Source organism: Amyelois transitella, chromosome 8 (assembly GCF_032362555.1).
Source record: "Amyelois transitella isolate CPQ chromosome 8, ilAmyTran1.1, whole genome shotgun sequence".
Lineage (NCBI taxonomy): Eukaryota > Metazoa > Arthropoda > Insecta > Lepidoptera > Pyralidae > Amyelois > Amyelois transitella.
This window is the reverse complement of record NC_083511.1, coordinates 237654-262934: the sequence shown is the minus strand read 5'-3', so window position 1 is coordinate 262934 and position 25281 is coordinate 237654. Positions and strand designations below refer to the sequence as shown.

The 25281-nt window shown below is 45.2% G+C and overlaps 2 protein-coding genes across 2 annotated transcripts in view; one reads left to right on the top strand and one right to left on the bottom strand.

The window, feature by feature from the left end:
* LOC106140826 (uncharacterized) overlaps window positions 1–25281 on the bottom strand; it is a 346955-nt gene that overhangs the window by 279592 nt on the left and 42082 nt on the right. The gene's annotated exons all lie outside the window — the stretch shown is intronic.
* Window positions 634–25057, top strand: LOC106139908 (tetratricopeptide repeat protein 7B). Its single transcript, XM_060945445.1, has 18 exons — window positions 634–885; window positions 1493–1772; window positions 5714–5825; window positions 6413–6564; window positions 7210–7315; window positions 7722–7838; window positions 8243–8440; window positions 9142–9268; window positions 10568–10689; window positions 10983–11099; window positions 11511–11660; window positions 17369–17572; window positions 17825–17963; window positions 18357–18501; window positions 18792–18873; window positions 19565–19670; window positions 19904–20082; window positions 24752–25057. Exons 1-18 carry the CDS (start codon window positions 759–761, stop codon window positions 24770–24772), a joined length of 2484 nt encoding a protein of 827 aa, XP_060801428.1. The 5' UTR covers window positions 634–758; the 3' UTR covers window positions 24773–25057.

Below are 25281 nucleotides of genomic sequence, written 5' to 3'. Positions count from 1 at the left end.
TCTAAACCGAATGAGTTGATGTTTATTTAATAACTTTGTAATCACGGTAGCATTGGCGAAAATTTGAGAATCTCGATTTTAAGATATATCTTTATATAATATCTTTAAGCATGCAGTAAGAAATGACGATCTAATTGCAAGTTTACATTTTTATGTAAGTGACCAATTGTCGGATGAGCAGGATATTCGAGTAGGTATATGAACAAGCGAGGCGGTATTTGAGCACATCGAGCCTTGCCTTTTAAATCGAAAAAAAAGAAAAAAGTCGTCACAGTAGCTAGGTAAACAATTAAAAATAGGGTAAATTTGCAAAATTTTAAAATTTTGTATTGTTTATTTGCTGAAACTAAATAACTCATTATGCATGATACTCCTTACGCCATCTATGGTGAAACTTAAGTACTATTTAGTACTAAAATTTTGAAATTTTTTTAAATTTATTGATTTCATGTTTACTGATGAAAAGATTTTAGTATAGGTATTTATTTATTTTATAATGACATGCGTATTTTATCAACATAAATATTAACGTAAATCAGGAACTTGGTAGAAAAAAAAACAAAAAACAGAATTAACTTTACGTAGTTTGCATGAAACGAAACGTATGATGTTGTCATCTGTCAAATTTGGCCTTCAATTTGCTGAGGGATCTTTTTGCAACTTGCAATGGGTTTTGCAATGTTTTAGTGGTTTGAGTGAATTTGAGTGAAGATAAAATCGATGGTGTGACATATGAGTGAGGGTGTCCTCGTGGTAAAATGACATCGAGGAGCAAAAATGCGGTGCGGAGTTACGAGACGGAAATTGAGAAGAGCCGAGAGGATTCTAACTGGAAAAAGGCGGTTGACTTGGCCCAGCAGCTCAAGACGAGGTCTCCTCAGCACGGTGAGTCACTTCTCTGTCACGGCTACACCCTCGCCGTTGAATAAATAGCAAGATATTCGCGGCAAATACTCGCGCCTCGAGTAATCTTTGGTGCGAGGTGTCTAGTTATAATTAATGTAAGTTGTGTTTAATTGGTCTCAAGGTGATGGTTGTGTATCCTTATGAGTTTAGGACTTAGTGTTGGTTAGTTCTATCTTCAATACAATGTTGATAAAACTATAAATAATTATTATTATTTATAGTTTTATCAACTATATATATATCCTAATTAACCCCTGGAATGAGAGTCAGTGACGAATTGAAAATTTATTTATTTCACCAAATTATTTTGGCCGGGTCTTTGCTTTTGTTGAAGTAATTAAAATCACCTTTTGTAGTTCCACAAGTCTGTTTTCTTTCTACTGTGCCAAACTTCATCAAAATGGGTCCAGTAGGTTGAGTATTATGAAAAGCAACTTGCAGTCTAATCTGATTGATAAATATTTACCTAGGTGGGTTTTATAGAAAATTAATTAAATATTTTTATTATTTATAAATGTTCCTCCTAATCTGTAGAAATATCAAAACATAATAGCATAAGACTGACATTTTGAAATTTTATTTACAGAAAGTCTTGCCCATTTTCTCATTGGGGAAGGCAAACTTGAAGCTTATTTAGCAGAATGGCCACCTACCAAGGAAAACATAGAGCGGGCTCAAAGAGAGCTGTCCGAAGCCCGCGGGTACCTCACATTGGCCACGGACGAGGCCGGGAAGCGAGCAGGAGTGGCCCTTGATGCTCACCTGCTGTTGGGCAAGCTGCACTACGCTTGCGGCTCATACGATGAAGCGTTGAAACAGTTCAACCTTGCAGAACTCAACACTTTGACAGAAAAGGAACTGCCTGTGTAAGTTATTTTTATTTCCTAGTTTACTAGCCAGAAGTACAATAAATAACCTAAACTAATTTTATAAACCTAATTACAAACGTAAATTTTAATAATATGAGCATGAAAGAAATTTAAAATGAACTGTGATGGCAACTGACATATTTACATAGTGCTCAAGGTGAGACTCAATTGTTTACGGATCATGTAAATATTTGCATGAGAACACAGGGAGAGGTATTTTTCAGTTAATTTGATCTAGTCAATTAAATTTCCTTCTTTGACTATGGTTCATGTTAAGGTTTATATTTACAAACAAAATTTTCAAAAATGTGCGTGAACTTCAATATTGGTCATGGTGTATTTCTTTTCTCTGGCTAAATAATACTTCTTAAGATATTTAATACAAGTACTATAATTAATTTTCGCTAGGCGCTTCACTCCCATCGTAATTCCTGGAATATTACTTTTATTTGACCTCAGGTTAAAGTTAAATCGGTTAGCAAAACCGTGAGCTGTCCCAGTTTAGCCATAAATATGAAATAGACTTTCGAATTTATAATACTTAGACTGGAAATAGTATGGTTATTAAGTACCTAATGGTTGTAATCTATGTGACTAGGGTTTCTTGCATTGCTTTCTGATTACATAATAAGTGGGTTGACCTGAAGCCTTTGCAAAGCACTGATTTACGTACACGACAAATATGTCGCGTCGTCGGAAATATGTAACAAAAATGAATCTTTAGTTATTGTAATAAGGTCTAAAATAAACAACCTTGATACTTAAGTCTAAAAACACAACAAACATGAATTCATTTGTAATCTAGACCAGGATTTATTTAGGGGTAAAATGTGCCAGGGACTTAAATATCACAAATTCAGATAGGTACCAAGATGTTAAGACTTCATTGATATTAGGTATTCATGAAAAATCACACATTTGGTGTTAGTCCTGGTTGCGTTAGTGACCACGATTCTGGACAGAGTCGGCCAGGTTTTTACACAGGGCGACTCCCGTCTAGGTCTTCGGAACCTAGTGCTTGGACCATAGTTACTCATCCTATTGTCTGAAATGCTGATCGACACGATATTTTCGATCGAAATCGTCGTAAAAATATTGTTTAATTTTGATACCTAACTTGAACTTAGGTACCTGTCGCTTAAAGTTCGTGAGGTCTCTCATAAAATGTCAACTATTATTCTGCCGTGGTATAACTAAAATGCCGTTATCTGACATCAGGATTTACACCTTTTTTACCAGTAAATAAGAAAAAAAATCTCTTTCGATCTGTATATACGACTTTTTGGTACCTTTAAGTCATAAATAGGCGTTCTCATTGATGAATGGCATCAGTTTAAATTTTTACCGCAGTTATTAACGTTTTACTTAAAACTAGTGTCCGACCGAAGGTCTATTTTTGGCCGAAGCCGAAGCCGAAGCCGATTAATCGGCTATCGCCACAACCTTCGGCCGAAGCCGAAGCCGAAGCCGAAGGTTTATATTCTCTCAGCACTCAGTAATAAATTTTGTTCACTATTGTCTACAAGCTACAATTAATATTAAAATCATTTCAAAACCTCAATATTGAAGGTTTATATATTGACTGTCTCATATAGAAGTTGATGATATATCATAGAGGTGGTTGGTTTAGAGATAAACTAGCTGTTGCCCGCGACTTCGTCCGCGTAAATTTCGAGTTGAATTTTAGTCATACAGTCAGATATAGACAGACAAAAAATGTAAAAAAAAAAAATCTCTATCCGTTTCAGTCAAAATATTAAATGTACAGAAAAAATATTTTAACCGTTTTATTATATGTAGTATTTTGATTTTCAGTTTTTTTACATAAAATACTCAAACAATACAAAAAAAATATATTTTTAATAATAAAAAATATCTACGGGCTAACCACTGGACCATCGAAGCCGTTGCGTTGGTGTCGAAATTAAAGTAGACTACATACATATGGTCACGTCTTTATCCCTTGCGGGGTAGACAGAGCCAACAGATTTAAAAAGACTGAATGGCCACGTTCAGCTATTTGACTTAATGATAGAATTGAGATTCAAAAAGTGATAGGTTGCTCGCCCATCGCCTAAAAAAGAATCCCAAGTTTGTAAGCCCATCCCTTAGTCGCCTTTCACTTATATTTATATGTTATAGGTATAATGCCGTCGTATAATGATAAATGACTTTGAATTTTTAATTTCGTAACTTATTTGCAGGCATACTGATGCCTTGAGTTCATTCAAATGTCGATAACTTTTTTTTTTGTGAACCGATTTTGATGAAACAAACTTTAAATGTTATTCTGAGTTAAAACAAATGGTGAAAGTTTGAAGTAAATCGGTTTAGTACTTTCGGAGATAATCGTGATCATACATACAGACAGACAGACAAGAAATTAAAAAAATATATTTTTGCTTTCTTTTATTCATTCTAAGTGTCCCTCTATCCATTTCAGTCGAAAATACTAAATGTACAGTCAAAATATTTTTACTGTTTTATTATATGTATAGATAAAAGTTTGTGATTTACCTACTGGTAAAAAATAATGATTTGATTTCTTACAAAAACACTCGTTTAAATACACGTACGGACTTGTTTTGATGCATGCAATCAGCAATGTGATATTTTGACAGTGACTCCTCGCCGCCTCATGACTTTCGTAACAGTTCGTCCAATCTCGACGGTCGCTCGGACCTTCGGCGAAACCTTCGGCTTCGGCCGGATTTTGGGCCGAAGCCGAATGTTTCGCCGAAGGTGGATTTTTTGGCCGAAGGTGGCCGAAGCCGAAGCCGAAGCCGAAGCTTCGGTCGGACACTACTTAAAACAAAGATTTGCCAGATAACGGCATTTTATTTATACCAGGGCAGTATTATAATAGGTACATACATAAAATCACGCCTCTTACCCGGAGGGGTAGGCAGAGACTATATCTTTCCACGTGCCACGATATCTGCATACTTCTTTCGCTTCATCCACATTCTCTTAATGCAAGCTCGTTTCGGGTACTCTTGACGTGACCCTTCGCCAGGACATCCTTAATTTGCTCAAGATACATTCGTCTATATTATTATAAATGCGAAAGAAACTTTGTTTGTTACTTTCTCACATTGAGTTTGAATGATATTTTGCATACACACATAGGCAGTATGGAGTAGATACGGAAAAGACGCCGTAACCGCGGACGGAAATATAGTGTTAGTTTTTGATAGCGTAATTATTTATGGATATTTTAATGCTACATCATTATTGTTTCCGAATTTTTGTTTTTCCTCTACGTGAGTATACAGATCGGTAGGTATTCCCTATAAAAACGACTGTTGATCCTTTTTCGTTATCCTTCGATCTGTTGTCCTAGTTGCGTCTTTTCTAAGTAAAAATTCAATGTTTTCTATACACTATTTGTATCTCAATTCTATCCTTAAGCCAAACAGCTGCACATGGTATATCTGTCTTTTCAGGACTGTTGGCTTTGTCCACCCCGCAAGGGGACATAGACATGATTATATGTATGTTAGGTTAGGTTATGTAGGAATCCGCTGTTTGACTCAAACCAAGATATAGACGTGATAATAGTATGTACGACCATCTGTGTACGAGTATCTGATTGTTGTAAACCTCGTTCTATCTCTGTTTACATAAAATTTAGGGTTTATGTAGTATGTATTAGAAAAAAGAATAGGACCACTCCATCTCTTTCCCATGGATGTCGTAAAAAGCGACTAAGGGATAGGTCCGGTAGGATATTATAAAATTGCGAACCTTTTTTTAGGCGATGGGCTAGCAACCTGTCACTATATGGATCTCAATTCCATCATTAATCCGAGCAGCTGAACGTGGCCATTCAGTCTTTTCGGGACTATTGTCCACCGTAAGGGATATAGACGTGACTATATGTATGTATGCATGTATGTATCAGACATTTATAAAACTTTGTCTATTTCCATCGACAGACGAAGTTTGCGGATCGTGGCGGAGTCTTACGCGATAAAGGGGCTATGTTTGGAGCTCAGCGGCGCGCCCACCAGCAGCCGGTACAAACAGGCGGAGAAGGACAATGAAATGGTGAGGAAACACCTTTTTTTTTGGGGCATTGATAAATATCTAGCGAACATTGTTTCTAGGGGAAGTTATTTTCATACATATAATCACGTCTATATCCCTTGCGGGGTAGACAGAACCAACAGTCTCGCAAAGACTGATAGGCTATGTTCAGCTATTTGGCTTTAAGAGAGAATTGAGATTCAAATAGTGACAGGTTGCTAGCCCATCGCCTAAAAGAAGAATCCCAAATTTATAAGCCTACCCCTCAGTCGCCTTTTACGACATCCATGGGAGCGAGATGGAGTAGTCCTATTCTTTTTCTATTGGTGCCGGGAACCACACGGCAAGTTATTTTCATTTTTAAATTTTATGTTGTAAATGCATTATGGTGCCTTGGCTCTTGACCTCTCAAGTAAAAACAGAGATGTGGCTGTGACCAAATTATTATAATATTGTTTGAATATTTCGCCTTTCATAGAAGTAACATTGAATAAGATGACGTCTGCGGAGAAGTGGTAACCAAATGTTTAATTCCTCCATATTAGTTCAAAACTCGATCAACACGTCTCAAAATGTTCTATTTAAGCAATCATTTCTCATCTCCTCAGATACGAAGTTTCGAATTGGCATCAGAGTTGACGTTACTATACCTTCAAAGATCCTCGTCGGTGACCCACGCGGGACCCACGTTGGAGACGGCGCTGCAGAGAGTCCCCATACTGCACATCCGAGCTGGCAGGCTGCACAGCGCCATTGACAGGTAATGTCAGATGTTTGAATAGATTTCGAACAGAATATACACTCTAGAATAGGACCACGCCATCTTTTTTTTTTTTTTTTTTTTTTTTTTTTTATATATTTGGATGACCAACAGCAAGTATTACAATCATTAGATTTTCAATTATACATTTAAGAGCCGATTACAGGTCTTCACTAATAAAAACAGTTTAAAAAGTAAGATTTTTGAGAACGCCAATTAAACACACACTAGTTAATTATAATATTGAAGCAAATGCTTATATATTTCTCATGGATGTCGTATTAGGCGACTAAGAGATAGGCTAATAAACTTGGAATTATATTTTTAGATGATGGCCAAGCAACCTGTTACTGTTTAAATCTTGATTCCATCATTCAACCAAACAGCTAATAGTTTTTGCGAGACTGTTGGCTCTGTCTATTCCGTAAGGGATAATTATTGCTGTGTTTCTATTTAAAAAAAGATTTGTTTTGTAAATATGATACAATGTGTCGATAAAATTAAATGAGATCAAACACAATTTATACACTTCCATCATTATGTGACATAACAACTGAACGTTATCTATAGCCTATCAAGATTGCTGGCTCTGTATACCCCGTAAGGAAAAAAGACGTGATTGTATGTATTTAATAAATTGTGCAGGTATCGCGACATGCTGACGGCGGTGGAATCAGTATCGACGCAGGCGCTGAGATTAACGTTAACCAGGCAGTTGGCGGAGGTTCTCATGAGGGGGGTCAGTGGACAGGTAAAATTGTTTGTTTGTTTGTAAGCTCCTTATTGCACATAAAAAGGAATGTAAAAAATTACGAAACAGTTATTGGATTTAGAAGAATATGTACATATAATGGCGGACTTATCCCAATTGCGTTTCTTATGGTCAACCAATATATTTTATGTATAAAGAACGAAAATCACTTTCATAATATTACTATATAACGTGCGATATATGCTTTGTTTTTAACCGACTTAAAAAGGAGGAGTTTCTCAGTTCGACCGTATATTTTAATTATGAAATTAATAAATATGGATGAAAAAACGTGGAACTGCCCTTTCAGTTGATTCTCAATACAATGTATTCAAACTTTTAAATGAATGTGATTTTTCCAATAAAAACGTACTAAAAGTAAATGTATAAAGTTTATTCTGTGCAGGTATACAAGCCTCCGGAACAGTTACCTGCGCCCGCGCAGAACACGTTATCGCGGCGGCGCGAAGAGCACATGTCCGAGGGGCCGTGGAAACCCAAGAAATACGCTAGTATCAATCAGGTCAGTTTTTATTTATTTGTAGTAAAAATATAACAGAATAATTATATATATACGTATATTGCTGTTAGTGTTGAGAATAATTACCTTTTATCCGGCTCGAAGGATCAATAAGTGTCAGTTATGTAATGGTTAGTTCTAACTCGAAAGTTTTATGTTTGATGAGCTATATTTTCCACATATTAAAATTAAATTTATATACTTACAGTAAATTTCAAAATATTTAACATTAGAAACTCACCATCTTTATCACGTTTGATATTAAACGTTTCGCGTTGCATCATATTACTTATTTAATCTCGCTCGGTGACCGCGGTTCATAACATCATGATTCGAAACGTCCCGAAATAAAGTAAAGCTACGGTTATGTGCGTTTAATTTTCAAACGAAGTCTGACCTCTCCGCAGTTCGTGCCCCGCAACGTATACGAGGAGGTGGTGCTGCTGCTGCTGGTGGGCGAGGCCATGGCGGTGCGCGGCGCCGTGCTGTCGCAGAGCGCGGAGTTCGAGGCGGCGCGCGCGCACTCGCTGCGCGCGGCCGTGGCCGTGGGCGACCTGCTGGCGCTGCCCGCGCTGCGCTGGGGGCAGCGCGCGCTGCTGCTCGAGGTCGGCCTCCTTGGTGCCCTGCCAGTGCCGTGTGGTTCCCGGCACTGATACAAAAAAGAATAAGACCTGTCAATTTCTTTCCCATGGATGTAGTTTAATGGCGACTAAGGGATAGGCTTACATACTTGTGATTCTTTTTTTAAGCGATGGGCTAGCAACCTGTCACTGTTTGGATCTCGATTCCATCATTAAGCCGAGCAGCTGAACGTGGCCATTCAGTCTTTTCGGGACTATTGGCTCTGTCTACCCCGTAAGGGATATAGATGTGACTATATGTATGTATTCTTTGTACACAAATTGAAATTGCTAGTTTGAGGATGATCTGTCGTATTTTTTTTTTTAGACGGGCCTAATTACTCCTATTCAGTTAGCCTCGAAGTAAGTTCGAAACTTGTGTTACGAGATACTAACTCAACGATACAATATTTTATAATAAATACGTTTATAGATAAACATCCAAGACCCAGGCCAATCAGAGAAAGTTCGTTTCTCATCATGCCCTGGCCGGGATTCGAACCCGGGACCTCCGGTGACACAGACAAGCGCACTACCGCTGCGCCACAGAGCTCGTCAAATTGATATATATTGAGACGCGTTTTCGGAAATACGTACGAAATTGTTCGGTTTCGCAATTTTTTCAACGAGACCCCGTTTACTAAGCGGATGTATTCACAATATGAACGTGTAAGTATCGGTTGCAGTCGCTGGAGCGCGCCATGAAGTTCTCGTTCGGCGACGCGCACGTGTGGCGGCAGCGCGCGCTGGCCGCCGCCGCCGCCGCGCCCGCGCCCGCCGCGCCCGCGCACCACCAGCACCACTACGCGCAAGGTAACTCCATACACACAGACATACATACAGACAGACAGACAGACACACAAACATAAATCACCATATCCTCGCCACGATCCCTGCGTACTTCTTTCGCTTCAGCCACATTCATAACTCTTCATGCAAAGAAGTCGGTTTAACTCTAATTAGGTAACGTTGACAGACACTACATAGCGGCCTTGCAGCGATAACTAGTTTGTCACCGGATAATCTCTGCTGAAAAAAGACGAATATATGCCACGAGCATACGATAGAAAAACTGAAAGTGTTTTCAGTATCTAAATATCGTCGACTTACTTTTTTGGAGTTGACATGTGCCCATGTAAAATCATGAAAACACATCAGTTTCTCGAAAGTGCAGATTCTAAACTATGTTTTCTCTTAAAAATGGATAGATAAACATAAAATGCGAAGTCCCTTTGCATATAAGAATATGTAATGTTTAAAAATAAAACGATTTTAAAATCTGAACCTAAAAAGATTATTTTGCATTGCATAAGCATAAGCATTTGATTGCGTAGATCATCAGACATTTTTGCGCAAACTTCGTCAATATGGGTTTGACCACAAATCAATTGAACTAATGTCATCCTATTTGACTGATAGGCTTCCAACTGTAGATATTAATGGAGTAAAGTCAAGAGAAACTGTAGATATTATTATGAGGATCAAGCGTCAGAATGGGTGCTCCTCAGGGTTCAATTTTGGGACCATTCCTCTTCTTGGTATATGTCAATGACCTGCCTTCTATGGTGGAAAAACAGATTGTTATAGTGTTGTTTGCCGATGACACTTCTTCGATATTTAAATTAGATCGCAATAACGTAAATATAAGTTCGGTGAATAATATATTGTCGGCCATATCTAACTGGTTCTCAACTAACAATCTTCTTTTGAATACTAATTAGACCCAATGCATTAAATTAACCCTTCCAAATGTAAGGCAGGTCAATACTGACATAATACTGGAAGGCCAAAAATTTGTTGAAAATACTACATTTTTAAGAATTATAATAGATGCAAACTTTCAGTGGGGTGATCATATTTTTAAATTCCAATAGACTTAGCTCTGCCGGTTATGTTGTAAGGAGGATTTGACAATTAACAGATTTAGCTACAGCTAGGCTTATTTCAGCTAATTTCAAAGATTGTTGTCCTATGGTTTGCTTTTATGAGCATCTGCATGATTGCAAAATGATATCTAAGGCTAAAATAATGTCCGATCACTTTTGCCTTAAATATATCGGGGAACAGAGACGCGGGGAGATATGTTTAATGTGGATCGTGGTGTGCGGACAGGCAGCAGCGCGTGGAACGCGGCGGTGCGCGCGCGCGCCGTGTGTCGCCGCGCGGCGCCGCTCGCCCCGCGGGACGCGCCGCTGCGGCTCGTCGCCGCCAACACCTGCTACCAGATGGGATGGGTAAATATATCATAATTATCTCTATTCCGTAAATTTCATGATTTTATTCGTCGTTATTAATTCGGCATCTGTAAATTGTACCAAAAAAAGTGTCAAAACAATCGTCCAGATGATATGAGAAACATTACATTGTTTCAAGTTTCTCATATCATCGGCTTAATTTGCTATGGGTCTAGATATCATAGATCTAGAAATATTGAGAAAAAAAGGCGACAAATGACCTTTTCTCGTTACTTTTTTTCATTCGGCATCAGTAATGATCGTCAACTTTAGAAGTTTATCATTGATTTCAGATAGAGGATGGCATCGAATTAGCTCAACAGGCGTTAGAAATAGAAGATTCGGCGGAAGGGCCCATGTTGGCGCGCGCGTGTTTATACTGTGGTATTGGTCATCAAATGAAGGCACAGGTAACGAGCCATTTGTCATTGAATACCCTTAAATATATCGAATATAATTAAGATATTATATAATATAAGAAGTATATATACTGGTATTACTGGCAGGGTCGCTATGTGGCGAGTGAGGCGACTGGGTCAAACAACGATCGACTTTGTTCTACTTTTTTTTCTAGACACGTTACACAATTTATACATACTGTATACACACGTAAAATTGTTGAGCTTAATCAATGGTTTTTTTTAAATTTTTTAACGAACTTCATAAAAAAATTGTCTATATATAACACACTTACATTTATAATTTTCTAGTGTTTCCTATACTATGTATTAGTAAACAGAGGAAATTTTATTGGTTTATGCATCATAGTATAAAATAATATTTACAATAAAGATAAATAAACACTGAATATCTTTTTCTAGAAAACGAATTCTCGGATAGAGAAGGACGCGGCGAACGCGACCTGCCTGAAACTGTTGCTGCGAGCGGTGGAGCTAGACGACAACGACCACGTGGCGTTCTACTATCTAGCCAGGCAGTACATGCATTTGGGAATGCTCAACGAGGCGATGGTGAGTTTTGATCCAGAGTCCAATAAAATTTTGTATATTCACTATATGTGTTGTGTTAGTCGGTATTTTTGTTAGATTTCTAAATCGGCATTCTCAGCTGTTGGCTTTTAATGTGGCAGTTTCTACTTATGAAACAAGCAGAAGCAATGATTTGGCATTATTTGAGCTTGCGTGGCCCTCCTTAGGCATTACCTAGCTTAACCTAGCCCAACTTTTTTTTTAAAGTCTAAGTTTTTCCTTATTTGCATAATGTTATCGAATATGTATTGGGAAGGCAATGTTAAAATATTTAGGTTTTTGAAATTCTTTAAGCAAATCTCTTTGTTTTAGACAGTAGATAGCTCGAATTGCCCTTTTTTTAGAATGAAATAGTTTTTATGTCTGCTGATGCTCCCCAAAGCAATACTACATTAAACTATGAAAATAACTTAAATATATTAGCTTAGCATTTGCCACATCCGTCAAATGCCTAATACGACGAATAGCGTATGCTGCAGAACTATGTTTTTGTTAGAAATTTCAAAATGTGAGCATGCCATTTCAAATTAGAAATAACATTATATTTAAATTAAAGTAGTATCACTATCAACAAAATCTAATCTTTTACTACTTATACTAATATCCACATTTGCCTGCCGCACATTGGGAAGTGTAAATTTATGCATTGGGTCTTATTTGCATTTACCAGTAAGTCGTTGACTTTAAACCAGTTAGATATGGCGGCTAAAGTGCACACAGTATTCACATCATCAAAGTACTCGCTACGGTGGTTCATCTTAAAAAATAGTGACGCATCTGCAAACAACACGATGCCAGTCTGTTTCTGAATCATGCAAGGCAGGTCGTTAATATTCAACAGAAAGAGAAAAGGTCCCAAAATGGAACCTTGCGGTACCCCCTATTTTTACAATAGCTCCTTTCGATTTTGTGTTATTTAAATCTACCGTATGTAATCTTTCACTAAGATATGATTTAATTAGTTCAACGGTACTAGTGTCGAACACGTAATGAGCGAGCTTGAGCAGAAGAGTTCTATGATCTACGCAATCAAATGCTTTAGTCAGATCGCAAAACACTCCGATGGCATCCTGTGAGTCTTCCCATGCAATATGAGTGACAAGAGCCACACTTGCATATGTTGTACATTTGTGTTTAGGAATTATAATAGATGCAAAACTGTAGACAAAAACTTCTGGCTTGAATTTGGATTTTGGTTTTTTGCAGTGCAGTTTGTTACAGGTTCTTCTGCTTTGACGCTTTTAAGGTTTAAGGTTTAAAGATATTTATTCTCAAAAAAGACAAAAAATCACTTACATGAGAACATATTTAAAGAGTAAAAAGTATTACATTCGCCTCGTTCGCACACACACTGTTTGCACCCTAGCAATGCATTCACTGTTTTTATTTTAGTCACTTTATGTACGTACTTCCTCTAAAACATTTAAGCTAATAATGATTCATAATATATTCTGCAAGTTTAACCTTGAATGCATTAAATGGGTTTACATTTTTTAAGTCAGACGGTAGTTTGTTATAAAACTGTGCGCCTTCGAAGGTAATTGATTTTTTCCCATAGTTCGTTCTCGTCTTGGGTAGAACCAAAAAGCTAGCGCGACGCGTGCATCTTTGTGTTATTTGTTTCACCTTTGTGAATGCTAAACTAGCATGGAGTGAGCCACTTAATATTTTTCGGATAAGAATGCATGTGGTGTAGATATATAATTGTTTCATATTCATTATGTTAGTTTCATTGTAAATTTTTGATGTAGTTGTTAAATAGGGATAGTTAAATAGAATTTTTATAATTTTATTTTGAATAATTTGGAGTTCAGCTAATTTCGTTTTTGCAGCACTGCCCCATATTTCTATAAGGTAAAGAAGGTGTGATTTTACCAGAGAATTATAAATAGTATACCGTATGTGACGTGGAATGCATTTAGTAATATGCCGAAATGAACCAATTACTGCGGAAAGTTTATCTTTTATGTGCTCAATCTGGTATTTCCAAGACAATCGACCATCAATTCTAAGCCCCAGGTATTTTTCGCATTTCTTTTCCTGTATTGCTATATTATTAACTTTTAAAGGTACATGTGGTGATATTGGTTTGTTTTTAGCACTAAAAACTACGAAACACGTTTTAGAGGCATTGATTGTCAAAAGATTGTCCTGGTACCAGGAACTTAATAAATTTAAATCCCTTTGTGCCAGGCGAATCAAATCCTGCACTGATGAACCAAAGTAAAACAAGCAAGTGTCATCTGCGTACAGAGTAACATGACCATGCAGATTCAATTCTTTGATATTATTGATGTAAATTAAGAACAAAAGAGGTCCCAATATTGAGCCCTGCGGAACACCACAAGTCAAAGGTAACATTATACTTTGTACATCCGCACCGTTCAACTTAACCACCTGGAATCTATTTGTCAGATAAGACCGAAACATTGCCAGAGCAGAGCCACTGATACCAATATTTTCTAATTTTTTTAGAAGTAGTTCATGGCTTACTGTATCGAACGCTTTTTGGAGATCAATAAAAATACCTAAAACTATATTTTTGTTATCTATATTTGCTCTTATTTTGGTAACTAAGTCTGCAGTGGCTGTAAGAGTGCTACTTTTCGGACGAAATCCGTATTGGCGTTCGTACAAAAAATTTATTTTGGATAAGAAATTTTCTAGCCGCGTGTAAATAACTCTCTCTAAAATTTTTGACAAAATAGGCAATACTGAGATAGGCCTGAAATTTCCTGGGTCAGTTTTTGAACCAGATTTATGAATGGGGGTAACTTTTGCAATTTTAAGTGTGTCAGGGAATTCGCCATTCTCCAAAAGCTTGTTGATGCAATCGGTAAGATCTTCTAGAATAATATTTTTTATACACTTTAAAGCCTTTGTGGAAATACCGTCTAAACCTGAACTGCAATTTGGGTCTAAGTTATTGATTATGTCGCTGATTTCATTGATATCACAAGGCTCTAATATTAGTAATTGCGATATAGATTTAATTTTAGATGTAGGTGGTCTAGAAGTGCTAGAGGAATTTTTAGGTAATTTATCAGCTAGATGGCGACCTATTGTTGAGAAGTATCGATTAAATTCGTTACAGATGTCTTGAGTATTCGTTATTTCCTTAGATTCAACAATAATTTTCGAAGGGGCACAGCTTTGTTCAATTTTATTATTAGATAAATCATTGACTAATTTCCACATCTTTTTTGGCTTGTTTACACACTTTATGAATTTGTTATGATAGTACTCGTTTTTCGTTTCTTGAATCAATTTTCTTAAATTATTTCTATATGTCTTGAATTCTTCTAAAAGTGAATAATTATTAGGGTTTTCCTCTACTTTAGCCCAGAGACAATTTCGCTCATTTATACCGTTGATTATCTCCTTATTAATCCAGTCCTCTTGTGGCAGATTCAGTATCTTTAATTTCTGTACTTTGCACTCATTTATTTTTTGTTTGATAGTAGATTCTAGCATTTTGTAATTATTGTTGAAATTTCCCTTTAAAAAAGTTTCTTCAGCAGTTTGATATAATTTTTTGTAGTCTATTGCTTCATATTTTGAGTATATTTTTGGTGGTGCTTTAGTTTTCTTTAGATTAATATGTATTTGTCTGTGGTCTGACATAGACGACTGAACTATTGCCATATTAAAATTGTCGTATTTCAGATTTGTCGTAACATGGTCTATTATTGATTGTTTCGCCTTTGAATCGCGTGTACAGTATTTTTTGTTGATTTTGTTAATTATTGTATGTCCAGCCTGATTTAACATTTGTTTATATAATTTGACTTCTCTATCTTTTTTCAATCTAAGATCAATGTTAAAATCTCCAAGAACAATAGCTCTGTTATATTGATGAAGTTGAAGACAGTATGTTTCTAAAAAGTCTTTAAATTTTGTGTTTCCAGGATTGTATACCACGCCAATGTCCAAACAGTATCTTTCTAAGTGAATCCACAAGTAGTTATTTCCATCTTTGTATGTAGATTCAGATAAACTATGTGAATGTGTATGTGTGACTATGTGAAGATGAAATCGATTGGCTTCAGTCTCATTTTCATGCCAAGTTTCAGTTACACAAATGACATGTACAGATTTTAACGACTTAAGAACACTTTTTAGTTCATCAAATTTCCCTTTCTTCCGAATGCTCCGGGCATTAAGGTATAGTAATGACAGACGAGATTTATCATTTTGGATATCCTGATAGTTGGCGACGAGTTGATAAGTATTTTTATTTAGGTCTTTTGTAGAAACGTCGATTGGTCGATTGAGTTTTTTGGTAAAGCCTTTATTATTTTGGGTGTTCCATTGATGTATTTTATAGTAATATCTTTTTCACCGGAGCGCTGACGTTGGACTAATTCAGCCTTTAAACTTTGAAGGTACTTTTTTTGTGTCGGAGTTTGATCTGAGAATATCTTAATTGTATCTGGGAATTTTTCCTTATTGCGAAGTAGTTGTTTTGGTATTTCTTTAGTGTCGTAGCACACTTTCAAGTTCCGAGATTTAGCTGAGTTATATTTCCCAAGACGCAATACTCTGGTTGGGGTCGTTATATTTTCAATTATTGAACGTGTCATTTGTATCACAGCATTTGTATCCTTATTTTTTCTTTCTTCAGCATCAAGAATGAACTGTTCGGGTAAACCTGTGACTATAATGTTTTTTTCTCTTTCATTTCGTTCATAGACTTCACGTATCAGTTGTTCATTTGAATGCGATGGTTCTTTATCGGATTTAACTGCTAAATTTGAAGCTAATGAAATATTTCCATAGTTATTGACTTGTTTTTCTAACTTTATAAGCCGCTCTTTAATGTTGTCCTGCTCTTTTGTTGCATTTACTGAAGTTATTTTTAAGCCACTTATCTCATGCTTAATTTCGGAGATGTTTTCACAAAAAAGGTTTTTTGATTGTTCGCTATTAATTTTTATTTCGGCTATGTCAGTTTTGACTTCAAAAATACTTTCTTGTAGTTTGCTTATTACATTCTCATTTGATTCGGTATATTTTTCCATTATATTAGTTAAACGTGACAAATCAGAACGTAATTCTTTTAGTTCTTTAACACAATTGCATTCATGATCAAAGTGTTGTTTTCTTTTTCGATATGTTATAGAAGAGTCCGTCTCCATATCTGTTAGCCTTGACAAGTCTGGTTGAGAGCTACAACCGCTTGAGGAGTGCTTGGAGGGGGAACGTAATACGCTCATTCTGTGTGAATCATGCAATTGTTTAATAAGAAAAATCAATGTACATTGAAGACACAGGTTGACTTTATGAATTATAGATCGGCTTATTAGCAGCAATGGAAACGAAGCGAACTATGGAACGCTCAGTCAAAATAAGTTGTTGTTATGATAATACTTGCGGAATTCCAGTGAGCGGGATAGAAGTAATGTTCGTCTTGTTTGGTCTCCGCATTCACAACGGCGAAATGTTCTAACTGCAATCAAAGATGTCGCTCCAACTTGTTTCCTCTCGTCTTGAGACAAGATTGAATTTTAATTGGTTCTAGATTAATGTTTAAAATAAAAATAATATAACACGTCTGCTCTATTCGGCTAACGAAGTGCGAAAAAAAACTTTTTCGCACTTCGTTAAGTTTTCTAAGTGGCAATAAACTTAAGTTTGATGTCAACTAATGTTGTGATATTTGAAATGTCCCGTAATGTATTTGTCTCCAGGACGCGACGCGCGCCTGCCTCGGCGCCCGCGCGGACTGCGGCGGCGGGCTGCGGCTGTGCACGGCGCTGTGGTCGTGCGCGTGCGCGGGCGCGCGCGGCGTGCGCGCGCTGGCGGCGGCGCGCCTGGCGCGGCAGCACTACCCGCAGGCCGACTGGCCGCTGTGGAGCCTGGCCGCGCTGCAGCTGCTGTGGGAGTCCGGCGAGGTGACTGGCACAGCCGCGAGGCAGTTAGTTAGTGCTGACCGCGAGGTCATGAGGAAACCTGCATATTCAGGATTTGTAATCATGATCCAATATGGGTTTGGTTCTCCTGCAAGTGGCGGAAGTCAGATGGGTCGCTTCATGTAAATACCTAACTCAATCCACAATCATAACCGTATGCCTTCCTCGGGCCTCACTAGAAGGCGAAGACACTAAGCCAGGAGAATGATGATTAAAATATAATTTTATTCGCAGGCAGCGTTAGCGACGGGCAAGGAACTCCTGACGTTACTGAATAGCAACGAAGAAGGCTCCATAGAACAGAATGGTTACGCGGAACTAGACGCGCTTTCTGATTCGCTACACGACGACACGCACAGTGTTAGAGATGCAGGTTAGTCTTAAATGTTAATGGTCGTAGGTCAGTACTAGTACAACATAATCTAGATTACTCTATCAAAATAATAGAGGATATAATTTCTTGTGAGATCTTTCCTTGACGGCAAGAGGTCAAAAATGTTATGATTGTAGCGATCCTTAAGCGGTTTAAACCTGTTCTCTCCGCGGTAAGAGTGACTGTTTTACGAGTATATCCGAATTGAAAAGATCATAGAATTAAATGATAACGCAGACGTTACGGTTGTTAATTCGTAATGCGCATACTGTAAAACTGCTTTTTGAGTTCTTAGCTGCGGTTTTGCTTGTCTGATAATAACTGGCGTAATTATTATTAGCGGCAGTTTCTCTGTCCTTTATAAACAAAAGTGTCATTAATATCATTATCCAGCGTCAGTGCGAGCCGAATCAGCGGGCGCTTATCGTGCAATGCGCGCTTTATCAGACGCGGCGTCGTCCGCGAGTTGCCCGCGCCGCGCGCCGCTCTCCGCGCAGCGAGCACGCGCCTGGCTGCTGCTGGCTGACTTGTGTCTCAGGTACTAGCTAGTTTACAGCGGCGACAACAGATGGCGCTGTTCCATATTACAACGTGCTATGGTTGTTTTATCGACAAGCAAGAAGTTTAATGCTATAATTTTCTTTTGTCTCAGGTAGGTACCATTCTATAGGGAAATGTGATCATTACTTGAATAAAATTCCTCTACCCGAGTTGATAAAGTCTCTGCGTTATGAATCAAACCTATGAACAGTATTTTCGCTAAAGAAATTACATAATTACCCAAGAACGTCGACGAACACGAACTTCTTTAAAGTTTATTCCTTACAGGTTAGACCGAGTGAGCGCCGCGGCGGGCTGTGTGTCAGAAGCCGCGGCGTTGATGCCCTTCAGCCATTTAGTTATGTATACGGTGAGTAATAACAAGGCAGGCCTTAGGTTAATGTTCATCTTTTCTCTCTGTCTCATTTTAACCGAGTAAGAGAGAAAAGCGAAATAAATAATGCCTTATCGGCATTTATGAATAACAGATAAAGCCGAAAAGTTCTTGAGTGGAGACCACGTACCGGAAGGCCGCCTCCCGCGATATGGACTGATGATCTGAAGAAGTTCGCGGGGAAACAGTAGATGCAAGTCGCCTCCAACAGTGCCAGATGGAAGTCATTGGGGGAGACCTATGTTCAGCAGTTGACGTTCTACGGCTCAATATGATGATGACGAGAAAAAGACCTGAAAAATAGCTTAATCAAATTCAGCGGGTCCTTTTTTTTTTTTTTTTTTTTTTTTTTTTTTTTTTTTTTTTTTTTTTTTTTTTTTACACTGATTGAGTTAGCCTCGAAGTAAGTTCGAAACTTGTGTTACGAGATACTAACTCAACGATACTATATTTTATAATAAATACTTATATAGATAAACATCCAAGACCCAGGACAATCAGAAAAAGTTCTTTTCTCATCATGCCTTGACCGGGATTCGAACCCGGGACCTCCGGTGTCACAGACAAGCGTACTACCGCTGAGCCACAGAGGCCTTTCCTGACTTCGAACAAAATTTCTGTAGTTGATGCACATGTCAAGGATCCTCAAGATGATATTCAATTTCAGCGAGGTTTGGTTCACGCGGCGAGCTCGGAATGGGAGGAGGCGCGGCAATGTTTCCAGAACGCGCTCGCCATACACCCCACACACCTCGATAGCATCGTGCAGTTAGGTGAGATTATCACTACATAGTATATAGCAAAGTCACTTCCCGCGTCTGTTCTTATACGCAAGTTCTTATACGAAGTACGCAAGAATCGTGGCAAGTAACAAGGTGAAGCCCCTGCATGTCTGAGGCGTGATTTTATGTATGTAACATGTGTTTGTCACTCGTGTCGGATAATGTGATTTTACCCTCAATCTGGTTGTTTCTGTTCTGTTATATAGCTTTTTATTCCAATTCAGGCGCGGCGTACTACAACCTCGGCTGGCTGCGCCTCGCGGAGAAGTGTCTCCGCGAGGCGGCGCAGCTGGAGCCCGCGCGCGCCGACACGTGGCGGCGCCTGGCGCTCGTGCTGGCCGCGCTCGGGGAGCCCGCCGCCGCCGCCGACTGCGCCGCCGCCGCGCTCGTGCTGCAGCCCCAGGTAACTGTCTCCAGCCCGCCCCGCGCTCGTGCTGCAGCCCCAGGTAACTGTCTCCAGCCCGCCCCGCGCTCGTGCTGCAGCCCCAGGTAACTGTCTCCAGCCCGCCCCGCGCTCGTGCTGCAGCCCCAGGTAACTGTCTCCAGCCCGCCCCGCGCTCGTGCTGCAGCCCCAGGTAACTGTCTCCAGCCCGCCCCGCGCTCGTGCTGCAGCCCCAGGTAACTGTCTCCAGCCCGCCCCGCGCTCGTGCTGCAGCCCCAGGTAACTGTCTCCAGCCCGCCCCGCGCTCGTGCTGCAGCCCCAGGTAACTGTCTCCAGCCCGCCCCGCGCTCGTGCTGCAGCCCCAGGTAACTGTCTCCAGCCCGCCCCGCGCTCGTGCTGGCCGCGCTCGGGGAGCCCGCCGCCGCCGCCGACTGCGCCGCCGCCGCGCTCGTGCTGCAGCCCCAGGTAACTGTCTCCAGCCCGCCCCGCGCTCGTGCTGCAGCCCCAGGTAACTGTCTCCAGCCCGCCCCGCGCTCGTGCTGCAGCCCCAGGTAACTGTCTCCAGCCCGCCCCGCGCTCGTGCTGCAGCCCCAGGTAACTGTCTCCAGCCCGCCCCGCGCTCGTGCTGCAGCCCCAGGTAACTGTCTCCAGCCCGCCCCGCGCTCGTGCTGCAGCCCCAGGTAACTGTCTCCAGCCCGCCCCGCGCTCGTGCTGGCCGCGCTCGGGGAGCCCGCCGCCGCCGCCGACTGCGCCGCCGCCGCGCTCGTGCTGCAGCCCCAGGTAACTGTCTCCAGCCCGCCCCGCGCTCGTGCTGGCCGCGCTCGGGGAGCCCGCCGCCGCCGCCGACTGCGCCGCCGCCGCGCTCGTGCTGCAGCCCCAGGTAACTGTCTCCAGCCCGCCCCGCGCTCGTGCTGCAGCCCCAGGTAACTGTCTCCAGCCCGCCCCGCGCTCGTGCTGCAGCCCCAGGTAACTGTCTCCAGCCCGCCCCGCGCTCGTGCTGCAGCCCCAGGTAACTGTCTCCAGCCCGCCCCGCGCTCGTGCTGGCCGCGCTCGGGGAGCCCGCCGCCGCCGCCGACTGCGCCGCCGCCGCGCTCGTGCTGCAGCCCCAGGTAACTGTCTCCAGCCCGCCCCGCGCTCGTGCTGGCCGCGCTCGGGGAGCCCGCCGCCGCCGCCGACTGCGCCGCCGCCGCGCTCGTGCTGCAGCCCCAGGTAACTGTCTCCAGCCCGCCCCGCGCTCGTGCTGCAGCCCCAGGTAACTGTCTCCAGCCCGCCCCGCGCTCGTGCTGGCCGCGCTCGGGGAGCCCGCCGCCGCCGCCGACTGCGCCGCCGCCGCGCTCGTGCTGCAGCCCCAGGTAACTGTCTCCAGCCCGCCCCGCGCTCGTGCTGCAGCCCCAGGTAACTGTCTCCAGCCCGCCCCGCGCTCGTGCTGCAGCCCCAGGTAACTGTCTCCAGCCCGCCCCGCGCTCGTGCTGGCCGCGCTCGGGGAGCCCGCCGCCGCCGCCGACTGCGCCGCCGCCGCGCTCGTGCTGCAGCCCCAGGTAACTGTCTCCAGCCCGCCCCGCGCTCGTGCTGGCCGCGCTCGGGGAGCCCGCCGCCGCCGCCGACTGCGCCGCCGCCGCGCTCGTGCTGCAGCCCCAGGTAACTGTCTCCAGCCCGCCCCGCGCTCGTGCTGCAGCCCCAGGTAACTGTCTCCAGCCCGCCCCGCGCTCGTGCTGGCCGCGCTCGGGGAGCCCGCCGCCGCCGCCGACTGCGCCGCCGCCGCGCTCGTGCTGCAGCCCCAGGTAACTGTCTCCAGCCCGCCCCGCGCTCGTGCTGCAGCCCCAGGTAACTGTCTCCAGCCCGCCCCGCGCTCGTGCTGGCCGCGCTCGGGGAGCCCGCCGCCGCCGCCGACTGCGCCGCCGCCGCGCTCGTGCTGCAGCCCCAGGTAACTGTCTCCAGCCCGCCCCGCGCTCGTGCTGGCCGCGCTCGGGGAGCCCGCCGCCGCCGCCGACTGCGCCGCCGCCGCGCTCGTGCTGCAGCCCCAGGTAACTGTCTCCAGCCCGCCCCGCGCTCGTGCTGCAGCCCCAGGTAACTGTCTCCAGCCCGCCCCGCGCTCGTGCTGGCCGCGCTCGGGGAGCCCGCCGCCGCCGCCGACTGCGCCGCCGCCGCGCTCGTGCTGCAGCCCCAGGTAACTGTCTCCAGCCCGCCCCGCGCTCGTGCTGCAGCCCCAGGTAACTGTCTCCAGCCCGCCCCGCGCTCGTGCTGGCCGCGCTCGGGGAGCCCGCCGCCGCCGCCGACTGCGCCGCCGCCGCGCTCGTGCTGCAGCCCCAGGTAACTGTCTCCAGCCCGCCCCGCGCTCGTGCTGCAGCCCCAGGTAACTGTCTCCAGCCCGCCCCGCGCTCGTGCTGCAGCCCCAGGTAACTGTCTCCAGCCCGCCCCGCGCTCGTGCTGGCCGCGCTCGGGGAGCCCGCCGCCGCCGCCGACTGCGCCGCCGCCGCGCTCGTGCTGCAGCCCCAGGTAACTGTCTCCAGCCCGCCCCGCGCTGTGCTGCAGCCCCAGGTAACTGTCTCCAGCCCGCCCCGCGCTCGTGCTGGCCGCGCTCGGGGAGCCCGCCGCCGCCGCCGACTGCGCCGCCGCCGCGCTCGTGCTGCAGCCCCAGGTAACTGTCTCCAGCCCGCCCCGCGCTCGTGCTGCAGCCCCAGGTAACTGTCTCCAGCCCGCCCCGCGCTCGTGCTGGCCGCGCTCGGGGAGCCCGCCGCCGCCGCCGACTGCGCCGCCGCCGCGCTCGTGCTGCAGCCCCAGGTAACTGTCTCCAGCCCGCCCCGCGCTCGTGCTGCAGCCCCAGGTAACTGTCTCCAGCCCGTCCCGCGCTCGTGCTGGCCGCGCTCGGGGAGCCCGCCGCCGCCGCCGACTGCGCCGCCGCCGCGCTCGTGCTGCAGCCCCAGGTAACTGTCTCCAGCCCGCCCCGCGCTCGTGCTGCAGCCCCAGGTAACTGTCTCCAGCCCGCCCCGCGCTCGTGCTGCAGCCCCAGGTAACTGTCTCCAGCCCGCCCCGCGCTCGTGCTGGCCGCGCTCGGGGAGCCCGCCGCCGCCGCCGACTGCGCCGCCGCCGCGCTCGTGCTGCAGCCCCAGGTAACTGTCTCCAGCCCGCCCCGCGCTCGTGCTGCAGCCCCAGGTAACTGTCTCCAGCCCGCCCCGCGCTCGTGCTGCAGCCCCAGGTAACTGTCTCCAGCCCGCCCCGCGCTCGTGCTGGCCGCGCTCGGGGAGCCCGCCGCCGCCGCCGACTGCGCCGCCGCCGCGCTCGTGCTGCAGCCCCAGGTAACTGTCTCCAGCCCGCCCCGCGCTCGTGCTGCAGCCCCAGGTAACTGTCTCCAGCCCGCCCCGCGCTCGTGCTGGCCGCGCTCGGGGAGCCCGCCGCCGCCGCCGACTGCGCCGCCGCCGCGCTCGTGCTGCAGCCCCAGGTAACTGTCTCCAGCCCGCCCCGCGCTCGTGCTGGCCGCGCTCGGGGAGCCCGCCGCCGCCGCCGACTGCGCCGCCGCCGCGCTCGTGCTGCAGCCCCAGGTAACTGTCTCCAGCCCGCCCCGCGCTCGTGCTGCAGCCCCAGGTAACTGTCTCCAGCCCGCCCCGCGCTCGTGCTGCAGCCCCAGGTAACTGTCTCCAGCCCGCCCCGCGCTCGTGCTGGCCGCGCTCGGGGAGCCCGCCGCCGCCGCCGACTGCGCCGCCGCCGCGCTCGTGCTGCAGCCCCAGGTAACTGTCTCCAGCCCGCCCCGCGCTCGTGCTGCAGCCCCAGGTAACTGTCTCCAGCCCGCCCCGCGCTCGTGCTGCAGCCCCAGGTAACTGTCTCCAGCCCGCCCCGCGCTCGTGCTGGCCGCGCTCGGGGAGCCCGCCGCCGCCGCCGACTGCGCCGCCGCCGCGCTCGTGCTGCAGCCCCAGGTAACTGTCTCCAGCCCGCCCCGCGCTCGTGCTGCAGCCCCAGGTAACTGTCTCCAGCCCGCCCCGCGCTCGTGCTGGCCGCGCTCGGGGAGCCCGCCGCCGCCGCCGACTGCGCCGCCGCCGCGCTCGTGCTGCAGCCCCAGGTAACTGTCTCCAGCCCGCCCCGCGCTCGTGCTGCAGCCCCAGGTAACTGTCTCCAGCCCGCCCCGCGCTCGTGCTGCAGCCCCAGGTAACTGTCTCCAGCCCGCCCCGCGCTCGTGCTGCAGCCCCAGGTAACTGTCTCCAGCCCGCCCCGCGCTCGTGCTGCAGCCCCAGGTAACTGTCTCCAGCCCGCCCCGCGCTCGTGCTGGCCGCGCTCGGGGAGCCCGCCGCCGCCGCCGACTGCGCCGCCGCCGCGCTCGTGCTGCAGCCCCAGGTAACTGTCTCCAGCCCGCCCCGCGCTCGTGCTGGCCGCGCTCGGGGAGCCCGCCGCCGCCGCCGACTGCGCCGCCGCCGCGCTCGTGCTGCAGCCCCAGGTAACTGTCTCCAGCCCGCCCCGCGCTCGTGCTGCAGCCCCAGGTAACTGTCTCCAGCCCGCCCCGCGCTCGTGCTGCAGCTCCAGGTAACTGTCTCCAGCCCGCCCCGTGCTCGTGCTGCAGTCCCAGGTAACTGTCTCCAGCCAGCCCCAGGTAACAGGTCGTTATGTTAATTTATTCCACTTTTGGTACAATCTGTAGGTATATAATATTTTCTTAATATATCCCTTCAATTATCCTAAATTTTTTTTTTATATCCGACAGGCGCCAGCGCTACCCCTATGATGCGCCACATACACCGCGCTCGACGTCTGCGCGGGAACTGAAGGCTGACTCATCCCCACCACCGCATATCATCCTCGCCGACCAATCAGAGCAGCTGGCGTTCGACCTCATTGCTAAGGCAAGCTCATCGTTGCTTCTATTAGCTTAATTTTTGCTCATTCGAAATACGAATATTCGACTTAATTTCTCGAATTGGAAACATATTTATGAGCGTTAATACTTATATACCTATATCCAGTTTAAAAATGGAAATTATAAAAGAAAATCTTATTTCGTTATACACAATCTTCTTTGAGTCATATTTTCCTTTTTTTGGTAACGTTTTATCGTTCAATTGGAATATGTGACTTTAACGACGTTAATCCTTAGATTTGGAATTCAAAACCTTGTTATCTACCTTAGCTTCTAATCGCCAAGTTTATTAGAACCCAGCCCCCGACGCGTGGCACGCGCGACGCCGTTCTCATAGACTTGGCGATAAAAAGCTAAAGTCAATGTAAGGACTAATT

Excerpts from the sequence above, each read along its gene's own strand:
- LOC106139908 (XM_060945445.1), top strand. The coding sequence starts at position 759 with ATGACATCGAGGAGCAAAAATGCGGTGCGGAGTTACGAGACGGAAATT. Across the intron at positions 1,773-5,713 it reads ACAGAAAAGGAACTGCCTGT|ACGAAGTTTGCGGATCGTGG; the intron begins GTAAGTTATTTT and ends TTCCATCGACAG. Across the intron at positions 10,690-10,982 it reads CCTGCTACCAGATGGGATGG|ATAGAGGATGGCATCGAATT; the intron begins GTAAATATATCA and ends CATTGATTTCAG.